This window comes from Perognathus longimembris, chromosome 3 (genome assembly GCF_023159225.1).
Source record: "Perognathus longimembris pacificus isolate PPM17 chromosome 3, ASM2315922v1, whole genome shotgun sequence".
Taxonomy (NCBI): domain Eukaryota; kingdom Metazoa; phylum Chordata; class Mammalia; order Rodentia; family Heteromyidae; genus Perognathus; species Perognathus longimembris.
Genome location: NC_063163.1, coordinates 85,838,065 through 85,850,068, shown reverse-complemented (window position 1 = coordinate 85,850,068; position 12,004 = coordinate 85,838,065). Strand labels below are relative to the sequence as shown.

The window sequence follows — 12,004 nt, the reverse complement described above, 5'->3', positions numbered from 1 at the left end:
ACCCAGTGCTCCTCTTGTCTACCAATTGTTCCTTTTCATGCAAGACAAGGCATTTATTTAAGCTGTTCAAAAATGAAAAAAAGCACCTGAGACCCCTTCACACACACCCCATGGCTTACAAATGGCTTAACTGGTTCTGCTTATTTTTAGCAAGTTGCCTGGCACATTGGCTGGCAAGCTGTGTGTGGAGTTTCAACTTGACAGGGAAAAGACCAGGTTTATAAACCTCATCAGAACCCCCTGCGTGGATCTGGGCAGCCAGGCATCCTTGCACGGGCCACCACCCCGAGCCTCACCTGTGTCAAGTTTGTTCTTTACCAGCATAGCTGGCAGCTCGACTGGAAGAGCCAGAGACTGAGTGGCAGGCAGACAGGCAGACAGACAGGCAGGCAGGCAGACAGACAGGCAGAAAGGCAGACAGGCAGGCAGACAGGCAGAAGGCAGGCAGGCAGGCAGACAGACAGGCAGAAAGGCAGACAGATACAGGCAATAAACAGGCAGGCAGGCAGGCAGATAGATAGGCAGGCAGGCAGACAGACAGACAGGCAGGCAGGCAGACAGACAAGCAGGCAGGCAGACAGGCAGACAGACAAGCAGGCAGGCAGGCAGGCAGACAGGCAGGCAGGCAGGCAGACAGGCAGGCAGACAGATAAGCAGACAGGCAGATAGACAGACAGACAGGCAAGCAGACAGACAGGCAGGCAGACAGGCAGGAGCTGGGCCCTGAGTCAGCCCACTGTGTCGTTAGGTGGGGAAGCTCCCTCTGAGCCCTCGGTTCCTCCATCTGTCTTTCCAGATGCCAGTGATGGGTAGGCAGATGCTCCATGACTTGTCTGATGTTCATGGCCATGGAGGCTGGGAAAGTTCTAGAAAGAAAACTTGCATGTGCTTTATAAACCTGAGCGACGGCTGCATATGGCTAATCTCTCTTTTCTTTGTTTATGCTTTTGTTTTGTGCCAGTCCTAGGGCTTGAACTCTGGGCCTGGGCGCTGTCTCTGAGCTCTTCAGCTGAAGGCTAGCGCTCTACCACTTGAGCCACAGCCCCACTTCTGATTTTCCAGTAGTTAATTGGAGATGAGTCTCATGGACTTTCCTGCCCAGGCTGGCTTTGAACCGAGATCTTCAGATCTCAGCCTCCTGAGTGGCCAAGATGACAAGCATGAATTCTGCATCTTGAAACAGCTTTAAGGTGTGAGACAGTTTCTGGGTTCTAGTAGTGATCCGGGCAGCCATGACCCTCTCTCCGTGTGACCTAGCCGTCCCTTCCAGGCCCCCTGTCTAGCCTCTGACCGCCCAGGGCTGTTTCTGGTCTGTGTATTCACCATCTCCGGTCACCTTGGAGACCGGGATCCTGCGGGCCCTGCCCCTTGGTGGCAGCTTTATGGCTCAGTGTATGCTTCCACGCCCATAGGAATGGTTTTTCCCTGCTGCATAGTATTCCAGTGGTGGGGCATGCAATGCTTTACATTCTGGCTGTTAGGCCTCACCTGGCTGAGTGGCACTAACTGGTGTCCCCTTGCTGGCCTGTTACCCCCAAACTCCCTCCCTCCCTCCCTGGCATGTGGCAGGCGTGGTCCTCATTCTGGGGGTGCAAGCAGCCCCCCCACATGCACTTTAGGAGGCCTTTGGGAGCCCTCCTCATACACAGTAGGCGCCCAGCACACGCCGCTGTCCTCTCTGGATTCTGCACCTGTTGCCTTTTGAGACCTCAACATGAGTGAGTCTTTCTGGAGCTTTCTGAGCTTTTCCCTCCGCCAGTGGCCCTTGGCCTCTAAGAGGAGCTGTTGGAAGGTCCTGGGTTCCATCGCTAGCATTATAAGGACAAACACGACAACAACAGTGCCATGGAGTAGTGAGAGGCTGAGAGCCTCCTGCCCGGGTGGGGAGCAAGGCCCCCTCCTGCCCCCTCTGAGGCAGGTTGCGGTGTTTTCCGGCTGCCTGTGGCACTGCAGCCTCTGAGCTCCTGAAGATAAAGCAGCAATCAGGCAGGCGGAAGCCAGCGGAAGCTGCCGTTCCCCTCCTGGGAGGTGATTAGACACTGGATGGCACCCTCGGGTGATGCCTGCAAGTCCAGCCACAGCGGGGTGCCCTGGGGGTCAGGGGTGCTGGGCCCTCCGCACCTGCTGCAGGCTGACCAGTCCCTCATTTGTCCATTCATCCATTCATTCATTCAGGCTTAGGGACCCAGGCTGACCAGTTCCTCATCCATTTCCTCATCCATTCATGCAGGCTTGGGGACCTGGGGCTGCCAGTCCCTCATTCATCCCCTCATTCATTCATTCCTTCAGTGCTTGATGTACCAGGCGCCAGGACTCCAGCAGTAGCCGAGCAGACCGAGGCCTTGTGGCGCTGACATTGGAAGGATGGGCAGTAGAAATGGGCCACAAGGCCACAAACACGTGGAGAAGTGGCTGCATAACTGTGTTAGTGACAAGCACCCTGGCCAAGGTTGGCTGAGGGAAGCAGCAGTGCAGGCTGGGGGGGGGGGGGCAGAGACTTCCCGCTGTCAGGGAATTCTGAGAAGGCTACATTTCCGGCAGAGAGGCAGCCTGTGGAAAGGCCCTGTGGCTGGACTGGGCTTGGGGACTTGGGAGCCAGCCAGGCCCTGCGGCCATAGCGGAGGGAGGGGCAGGGCCAGAGGCGAGTCACGTGACGGCCTGTCGCAGGAGGGAGCCATGGAGGATTCAGATAATAGCATGTCTGTGCTGGGGAGAAGAGACCAGAGAGGGGGGCCACACTCAGCTGGGGAGCAATGGTGGCCCTGAGCCCAAGCAGCAGCCGCAGACAGGACGGGAAATGGTCACTGCTCTGTGCCAGCCTGGCACCCCAGGCAGGACAGGGCGGGGCAAGGCAGATGGCTGCCCTTCCCTGCCCTTCGAGTCTCCCCAGATCTCCACCTGGCAGCAACCCCAGCCGTCCCACAGTGCCCTGGGCTCCAGAGCATTGGCACTTCCCAGCGTCTCCATGATCCCGGCCCTGCAGGGAGAGGGAGCCAGGGAGAGGGGAGGCTGGGAAGGCCCAGGGAGGTCCAGGGAGGCCCAGGAGGCCCAGGGAGGCCTAGGGAGGCCCGGGAGGCCCAGGAGGTCAGGGTAGCCCAGGAGGCCCAGGGAAGCCCAGGAGGCTGGGGTAGCCCAGGAGGCCCAGGGAGGCCCAAGGAGGCCCAGGGAGGCCCAGGAGGCGGGGTAGCCCAGGAGGCCCAGGGAGGCCCAAGGAGGCCCAGGGAGGCCCAGGAGGCCGGGGTAGCCCAGGAGGCCCAGGGAGGCCTAGGGAGGCCCGGGAGGCCCAGGGAGGCCTGGGCTCCATCTCACCATGGCACTCAGGCCAGAGCACTGCCTGAGATCCAGTGAACAAATTGTGGGTCCGGGTCTTCCAGCCAGTGGCAGCCCTTGGATCACCTCAAACTGAAACCAGATTGGTTTCTGGATTCTTCAAGAAGCCAGAGCTATAGGTACTGCTAGAAGGACCTGAGAGGCCTCAGTTTGGGCCATTTCTGCTCCTAAGTGACCAGATATTTCACGTGAGTCTGTCTCATCCCTGCCAACATTGCAGGAACCTAAACATAGTTGAGTGGATGTCGGAGTGGATGGAAGATGGATGGATAGATGATGGATGGATGTATGGGTAGATGGATGGACTATGGTAAATAGATGAGTGGATGATGGATGGGTAGATGGATAATGTTGGATGGATGATTGATAGATGATGGATGGGTGAATAGATGGAGAACAGATGGATATATGACTGATGGATGGGTAGATGGATGATGATGAGTGATCAAAAGTTAGATGATTAATGGATTGTAATAGATAGAGGATGGTTGGATGGATTGGGATAGATGGTAGATGGATGGATGGATGGATGGATGGATGAATGGCTTGGTAAATAGATGATAGATGGATGATTGGATGCACTGATAGATAGATGATAGATAATAATGAATGAATTATCAATAGATAGATAGATGATAGATAATAATGGATGAATGATCAATAGATAGATGATAGATAATAATGGATGAATGATCAATAGATCGATGATGGATGGATAGTTGTATGGATTGGTGGATGGATGGATGGATGGATGGATGGATGGATGGCTTGGTAGATTGATGATAGATGGATGATTGGATGCACTGGTAGATAGATGATAGATGATAATGGATGGATGATAACTAGATGGGTGATGGATGGATGGATGGATGAATTGGTGGATATATGGTGGATGGATGGGTGGATGGATGGGTGGCTTGGTAGATAGATGATAGATGAAGATGGATGATAGATGGATAATGGATGGGCAAATGAGCACATAAGTGGATGGACAGGCAGTTCACAGAATGCCTGGCTGTGTTGGTATCTGAAGTGTAACCCCAAAGACATGGCTCAGAAGAAGAAAACGAAAGTCCTGTGTTCCAGTCCCCATGGTGCCGCCTCCTAGCCAGAAACTTTGTCTTTCCAGGCTCCATGTGTCTTGTATGCATGCTTCCTAGGGGAGTGTGTTTGCTCTGTCTCTCGGTGTTTCTGGAGAATGGTGGATCCCTGGCCCTGCTGGGGTTCAGTGGGCTCAGCATCTTGGTTAGACCTCCTGCCAGACGCGGGGCAGCCCTGCTGCACACCCAGACATGGGCTGCAGTCCCCTCGAGGCTCTGCCCAGGATGCAGGACACCGCAGGCCCCGCCCCTGCCCCATGGCCCAGTGCACACCCATCTCTGTGGGTCACAGTGCCGTCTGTCCTGCCTGTCTCCTTGCTGGTGGTGGCCAGCCTGTGCCTTCCACACTGCTCGCCCTCTGCCCCATCCTGGATGCCCCTGCCAGCTCCTGTGTGCAGAGGTCTCAGCCTGCCTCACAGGCAGTGGAGCCCTGGGTGCTAAGCACCCCTGAAATTGCCCTCATGGGGTTTCTGGGATGCTGGTGGCAAAACTCTCTGTGCCATCTTTCTCCCCCCCCCCTTTCCCCTCCTCCTTCTCCTCTTCTACCTCCTCCTCCAGCCTAGGGCCTGGGGTGCGAGATGCGCATTGCACATCTGTATGCCACACTTTGGTCATTAGCATTCCACAGCTGTTTTTTGGGATGCCGGTATGCGCTGGGCATTGTGCTAGACCCTGGAAAGGCAGTCAGGACAGGTGTGTTCCCCGCCAAGAGGGGGCACACCACCGGGACCCAACACCACCACCCTCCCCAGACGCAGGGTCCACCAGACCCGGGGTCTGACACGCACCCAGCCCTGCCAGGAAGCCCCGGCTGTCATCACAGTGTCTCTGGAGATACCAACTCTCACCCCTGCTTCACAAACACAGAGACTGAAGCTGAGCCACCGTCCGGGAACACCTGCCAGCCTTCTACAGGAATGGCCATGCTGCTGGCACCGTTAGTCCTAGCTGCTTAGGGGCTGAGGTCTGAGGACTGTGATTCAAAGTCAGCCTGAGCAGGAAAGTGTGAGAGAAAGTCTGTGAGTCTCCAGTGAACCACCAAAAACATGGACGTGGAGATGTGACTGAAGTAGTAGAGCACCATCTTGAGTTTAAGCCAAGCAAGCATGTGAGGCCCTGAGTTCAAGCCCGGGTACCAGCACAAACAAAAGCCTACACGTGTGCGCACATGCACATACATACACAGAACAGCCATGCTGTGCTTCATGGCCCCTGTGTGTAGGCACAGGACTCCTGGTGGTCTCGGTGATGTGGTTATTTATTTAAGGGGGAGGCCAGCACAGGTAGCTGGGAGCAGGCAAACCATGAGGCGAGGTTCCTGCAAGGCTTGCTTTCAGGGGCTCGGGGCTTTCTGTAGGTGGAGGAATGAGAGGCGAGGTTCTGTGTCCTGAGCAGGGCGCCATTGCACAGATGTGAACTTCCACCATCTGTGGCATTGAACTTGAACCCTGGGGGAGGAATGGAGGGTGGATCTTAGGGAGGTTTGGGATGTGGTGGAATTTATACAGAAGGACTTGGATCTGCATTTGGGCCTGTCAGGATCCTGGTGCCCCTGCATGCTGGTAGCAGGGCGCTGGATGGACAGGGGGCACCTGTGGTGGGTGAGTGGGGGACTGTGGGTCCTGGCCTAAGAGCACCTCCTACAGGGCCTCCAGCTTCCTGTCACACTGGGTCCAGAAGCTGCTTAATTCCAGCTTCCCCCCCCACACACACCCCTGTCTCTCTGTCTCTCTCTCTGCACATTGGAGCCTCAGCTGTATCTGTCATCTGCTTCAAGCTCATTAAAATTATTTCTTTTTAGTTGTAAATGGGCTGTTTATGATGATCTGCGCTGGGCTCCGGGCTGTCTGTCTGCTGCTGATGGCCGGTTAATCAGAGGAGTTGCTCCCGCCCTCGCCCAGCCCCAGCCCTCGCCCTGGCCCTCGCCCTCTCCTGGCCCCCGGCCTCTCCTGGCCCCCGGCCCGGCTGGCTTCCTCTCGGCCCTGTGGCCCAGCCCAGCCAGGCCCTGATCACTAGACTTGCGCTGATTTCATGCTTGTGCTTCTGAAACTCCGCCGCAGACCAGGGCTGGTTATTCTTTTTGTCAGTTCTTTTGAAATAAATATGAGCTCTTTTATTTTAAGTGTGTTTATTTTAAAAGACTGCTGTCGATTGTTGTTGGCTCCCTCGCCGTGAGGATGCTTAAATATCTGTTTTAGAATGAGAGGAGGGGAGTTGTTCGTGCCTTTGGTTGGTAGGGTAAAACTTAGCAGCAATCTATCAGTCTTTCTCTTTGTGTGTGTGTGTGTGTGTGTGTGTGTGTGTGTGCGCGCGCGCATGCATGCACACACACGCATACCAATACTTGGACTTGAACTTAGGGCCTTGAGTTCTTGCTTGGCTTTTTCGCTGGCGCTCTCCCACTTGAGTCACAGCTCCACTTCTGGCTTTTTGCTGGTTAATTGGCGTTAAAGAGTCTCATGGACTTTTCCTGTCAGGCTGGCTTCAAACCTTGATCCTCAGATCTCAGCCTCCTGTGTAGCTGGGATGACAGGCGTGCACCGCTGGCAGTTCCTGGCTTGTTTTCTTTTTTGTGAAACCCAGAACTCTTGGAATCACCCATCTAGTGAGGCGCATCCTGTGCTCCAGGGTGTTTAGATAGAGGGTTACTAGCAGCCCGCATTCACGGAGCACTTTGTACTGGTGTGGCCTGGTGTATTTAGATTACACTGCTTCATAGATCCTTCAGTGTCCCAGCTACCAGGTGGGAACCAAAGAGCAAAATGGGAAGGATTTACTTCTGCAGTCCTCCTAGGACGTACACACACCACTGTGATCAGACCCCCTGGAACTCACTCCCAGCCCTTGCATCAGTCACAGACAGACTCACGTGTGCCATGGGGGGGCCACACACGGAAGCCCAGGGTGAGTCTGTTTGTTACTCTTACAGTAGCTGCCAGTGTATCTGCCACAGAAATGCAGGAAGACCTGGGGGATGGGGGGGGCGTTGAGCGACAGCCAGGCGATGGTGTGGAGGGTGCAACCATCTCTAACGTTGCTCACCCCTCCTGAGCTGGGTAGGAGGGTAAGCCTCAAATCCTTTACCCAGGGCCAGAGCCCTGGGTGTGGTGCTGTCCCCGCCTTGCCTGGCTCTGCCCTCTGCATCCTGGGGCAGTGCATGTCCGACTAGTTGGGATGGTGCTGGTGGACCCAGCAGGGGCTGGATGTTATTCATGAGGAGTTCAAGGCCGGCTTCCACCAGCGATGCTAGTTACTGGGGTGTGGCAGAGTGACAGCATCTCTAAGGTCAAAGTACAGTGTCTGCAGAAGGTGGTAGTACACGCCTATAATCTGAGCACTCTGGAGGCTGGGACAGGAGGATTGCAAGTTCAAGGCTCACCTGGGCTACATGGCAAGAACTTGCCTCAAAAATGAAACAAAAACAAAAAAGAGTGCCAGACTCATGATAGTCCAAAACCAAACGATGGCAGTTGAGGCTTCCCGGATGTTTGTGCTGTAAGCACATCTTTGTCTTCAAAAGAGATGAGGAAAAACTAAGAGACTCCCAACAAATGCTCTGCTATGGCCCCAGGGGACCACAGCACCTGGCTTTTTCTGTCCTGCCTCTGTCCAGGGTTCATGTCAACCTTTAGTAGCTGCCTCCAATTCTCTTCTCCCAGCCCCTCAGTATTTTGGTGTAGTCAATTACAATTTCCTTATAAGAGGTGTGATTAATTTTAAATTGTAGAAGCCAGAAGCCTCCTTTATTCACTTATTTATGCCTGACACCTTCTTCACAAGCCCAAAATTCCATCTTTGCTGTGGGCCGGAAGCCTCAGCAGTAAGTCCTGTGCGCTGGAAAACTTCAGCACCTTGGACAGAGCTAGCTCTGCCGATTTGAGCGTGCATGCATGTGCAGGCTTCTGTGTGTGTGTGTACGTGCACAAGGCCTGACTGGGGTTTTAACTCAGGGCCTTCAGCTCTTACTTGGCTCTTTCCACTCAAGGCTAGTGCTGGACCACTTGAGCCACACCTCCACTTCTGATTTTTTAGTAATTAGAGATAAGTCTCTCATGAATTTTCCTGCCCAGGCTGACTTCAAACCACAATCCTGGGCTGGGTGGTAGGGTACTTGCCTAGCATGCATGAAGCCCTGGGTTCCATTCCTTAGTATCACATAAACAGAAAAGGCCAGAAGAGGTGCTGTGGCTCAAGTGGTAGAGCATTAGTCTAGTGGTAGAGCACAGAGAGGATTAGGGACAGAGCCCAGGCCCCAAGTTCAAGCCCCAGGACTGGCAAAAACAAAACAAAAGAAAACAAACACCACAATCCTCAGATCTCAGCTTCTTGAATAGCTAGGATTACAGGGGGGAATCACCATGCCCAACTCAGTGGCCCTTTATGCAGTGATGTGTGTGTGTGTGTGTGTGCACGTGTGCACGTGCATGCACGTGCCTCTGGTCCAGACCCAGGCTTCTTTAAAAAGGGTTTTTTGTTTTAAATTGGGATTCCTTCCTGGATATCTCCGAAGGCCCAGGGCCAGGAGACGGCCGTCTGGGGCTTCGGCGGCAAATTGCAGTGAGCAGATCTGCAGATTCCCAGACATGATATAAGACAATTGCCACGCGTTCTGTCTCTTGGAGGGAAAAAAGATTTGCAGCGGGTTAATAGTACTTTTATTTCATTATCTAATGGTAAAAGTGCTTCATTGTGTGTGCAAGATGAATGCGTGTGAGCAGTGACAAATGGGGACTTTCAGCGCAGCCGGGGCCTCATCCTACATATGTTAGATTAAAGAGTTCACCCTGGAAATAGGCACGCGTGCGACTGTGTGTGTGTTTTTAATAAATCTGATTGCAGAAATTTATTGCACCACCGGATTTAGGAAATTATGCGGCTTGATTGCTACAAATATAATCGAGTGATATATACAGAAATGCTCGAGTTATGATCCAGGAAAAAAATAAAAAGCCCATCTCAGGATTGTTAGCAGAAGCAGCAGACCACATAAACAGAGCCCTGCTTGAATTATGCAAATAAAGCCCATCACAACTCCTAGTGAATTGCACTCATCTGGCAAAACTGCCTCCCTTAAAGTGAAGAAAGCTTTGAGAGGGGTGATCAAATATGCGTGTATGGCCGGGCCTGCTGGCTCACACCTGCAATCCCAGCTACTCAGGAGGCTAAGATCAGAGGATCAAGGTTCCAAGCCAGCCCAGGCAGGAAAGTCCATGAGACTCTTATCTCCCATGAACCACCAAAAAGCCAAAAGTAGAGCTGTGGCTGGAGGAGTAGAGTGCCAGCCTTAAGTGAAAAAGCTCAGGGAACGGTGCTCAGGCCCTGAGTTGGAGCCCCCGTGGCTCTCTTTGGCCTCCTCATGAGTCCTCTCTGCTTGGGCTCTGCTCGGCTGCCCTGGTTGTGCACACTGGCCTGGCGCCTCCCAATCCATTTGCTCTGAACCTGGGAATCGTCCATCAGGCATTTTCATCCATGTAGAACCTTCCATGATTTACTGCTGGGCACACAGAAGGTCAGCCGGCTTCTTATTGGCGCCTTCATTTTTCCAAAATCTACGGAAATTAAAAAGCCATCTATATCTTAAGAGGCGTATTTATGGACCTTTAAGCGAGCCAGTCCCGGCTGGCGCGGTTCCCACGTCTGATATATGAAAGCTGTCGACAGCCGCTCCTGACGCCGTAATCTGCCCGTGCAATATGCCGCGCTTGACTATTTTGACACGGTTCGGAGATGTTTTCTTTAGTTCCTGACAAGCTTATGTCATCACTCTTTGGAAATGGAAGAGGTGGGGTGGGGACGAGGGGGGGAAGGTGGGGGAAAAGCCAACTCTACCCAACTTTCTGGGAGATTATTAATCTGGCTCAACTTCCAATGAGAGGAAGGAAAAAGAGAGCCTTCCTGGATTGTTTGTTTGTTTTTTTCCCTAGTTACCTCTCCAATTTTGCAAATGGTTTCTTTGTGGCAGGAGTGTCCGTAGTATGCCTTTTCTCAGCTTTTTGAGTTATGAAAACTTGCTCAGAAGGCTGGCACTTTTTTTTTTAATGAGAATTTAAAATTTAAAAAAAAAAAAGAAAAAGGGAAAAATTGCTTTCTTTTCTCTCTCCCTCTTTTCTTTTCTTTTCTTCTTGTTCCAGAAGGAGTGTAATTCCCTGGCGTCTGAGCTGTGTGCGCCGCAGGAGGAGAGCAAGCCGTCTCATAAACATTTAATCGAACTCCGACGGGAATTTAAGAAAAATGTACCTGAGGTACGATGTGTTTGCTGCTTATGGAATTAACTCCATGGGCATGCAAATTTCCCCTGCTCCAACTACATTTTGAAAACTATAGACATAAGTGACTTAAAAAGAAAAGAAGCTAATTAACCACAAAGAAAAATGACAGCCCCAGGCCGTGTTTTTTAGTGCTGGGAACAGGCTAACAGCAGACAGATAGATCCCTGCTCTGCGAAAGCCATTGTTATTTTGGGGGTGGGGAGGGGGGACAAAACCAGGAATGAACGCTTGGCCCCCACAGCTGGATGATTAGCCAGATCCCTGGTTTTATTTTGCTTCTTTCTCAGGGTCTGGAAAATAGCAGCTAAGGGCTCCCCGACCCCCCATTGCCTAGAAATCCACCTGTCCCTCCCCTCAGCCGTCCCTCCCACGCTCCCTCCCGGCTGGCCCCAGCCCTCGTTCTGGGGCACCATGGGGTGCCTCGCGATGGCCGCCAGAGGGACAGGCAAGCACAAACATGCTTGTTCTTCGCAGAGGTGAGCAGGAGAGTGCTTCTCTTCCTTCTCTCCAAGGCCCCCCATCGCCTTTCAAATTAAACAACAAAAAAAGGTTGTAAACGCAGGAGGAAAAGAAGGCCTTGACTGTACTTACTAACGCGGGCAGAGATGCAACGTGGACAAGAGGCAAACTAGCCTGGGGCGGCACAGCAGGCACGGACTGGGGAGGGGAGGGGGGTGGCTGGGATCCAGGAGGAACGTGTCTAGAGGAATTTTAGGTGTGAGGGCTTCCAGGGGGCACCTGGAAGATAGGACTGACTCTCGGATCGGGGAAACCATCTTCCAGCCACCCATGCCCACCCCTCCCTTTTAAACCATCACAGCTTCCTCTTTAGACTGCCTCTTCTTCCCCAGATCAAGACTACCCTCTGGCTCTCCCGGCTCTGGGGACCGGAGTTGCATCAGCCACAGATCCACCCCCCCACCCCCCCTCCCCTGGCCGCTCAGGCCTTCGGTCTCATCTTCTTTTCCCCAACACAGGAACTGGAGCCCCCTCCATCCCCCGGGGGGAGGGGCGCCTCCAGGTAATGAGAGAATCTAGGCCAGGTTTTAAGCCTCCAAGTTTGACTTATATAATTTTAATACTACATAATTATGCAATTATGCAATTAGGAGGAATAAGTTTCCACTCCTATTATAGTCACGGCTCTGAAAATTCTCATTTTTGGAACTTGCATCTCTTGATGGGAGAATCGTGCCAGCGCTTTATTTAAGAGCATCGTCTGGCTGAGCCCCTCACCTGCCGCGCGCGGGCCTGCATCGCTTCCTGGGGCGGCGGGGGTGGGGGGTGATGGGGGGGGCAGGGGAG

At 53.2% G+C, this 12,004-nt stretch overlaps 1 protein-coding gene across 1 annotated transcript in view; it reads left to right on the top strand.

Moving 5' to 3' along the window:
* Window positions 1–12,004, top strand: part of Cux2 (cut like homeobox 2) — a 91,092-nt gene that overhangs the window by 39,909 nt on the left and 39,179 nt on the right. Inside the window, exon 10 of the mRNA XM_048340712.1 lies at window positions 10,562–10,672. Coding sequence (XP_048196669.1) covers window positions 10,562–10,672 — 111 coding nt within the window. The remainder of the gene's footprint in view (window positions 1–10,561; window positions 10,673–12,004) is intronic.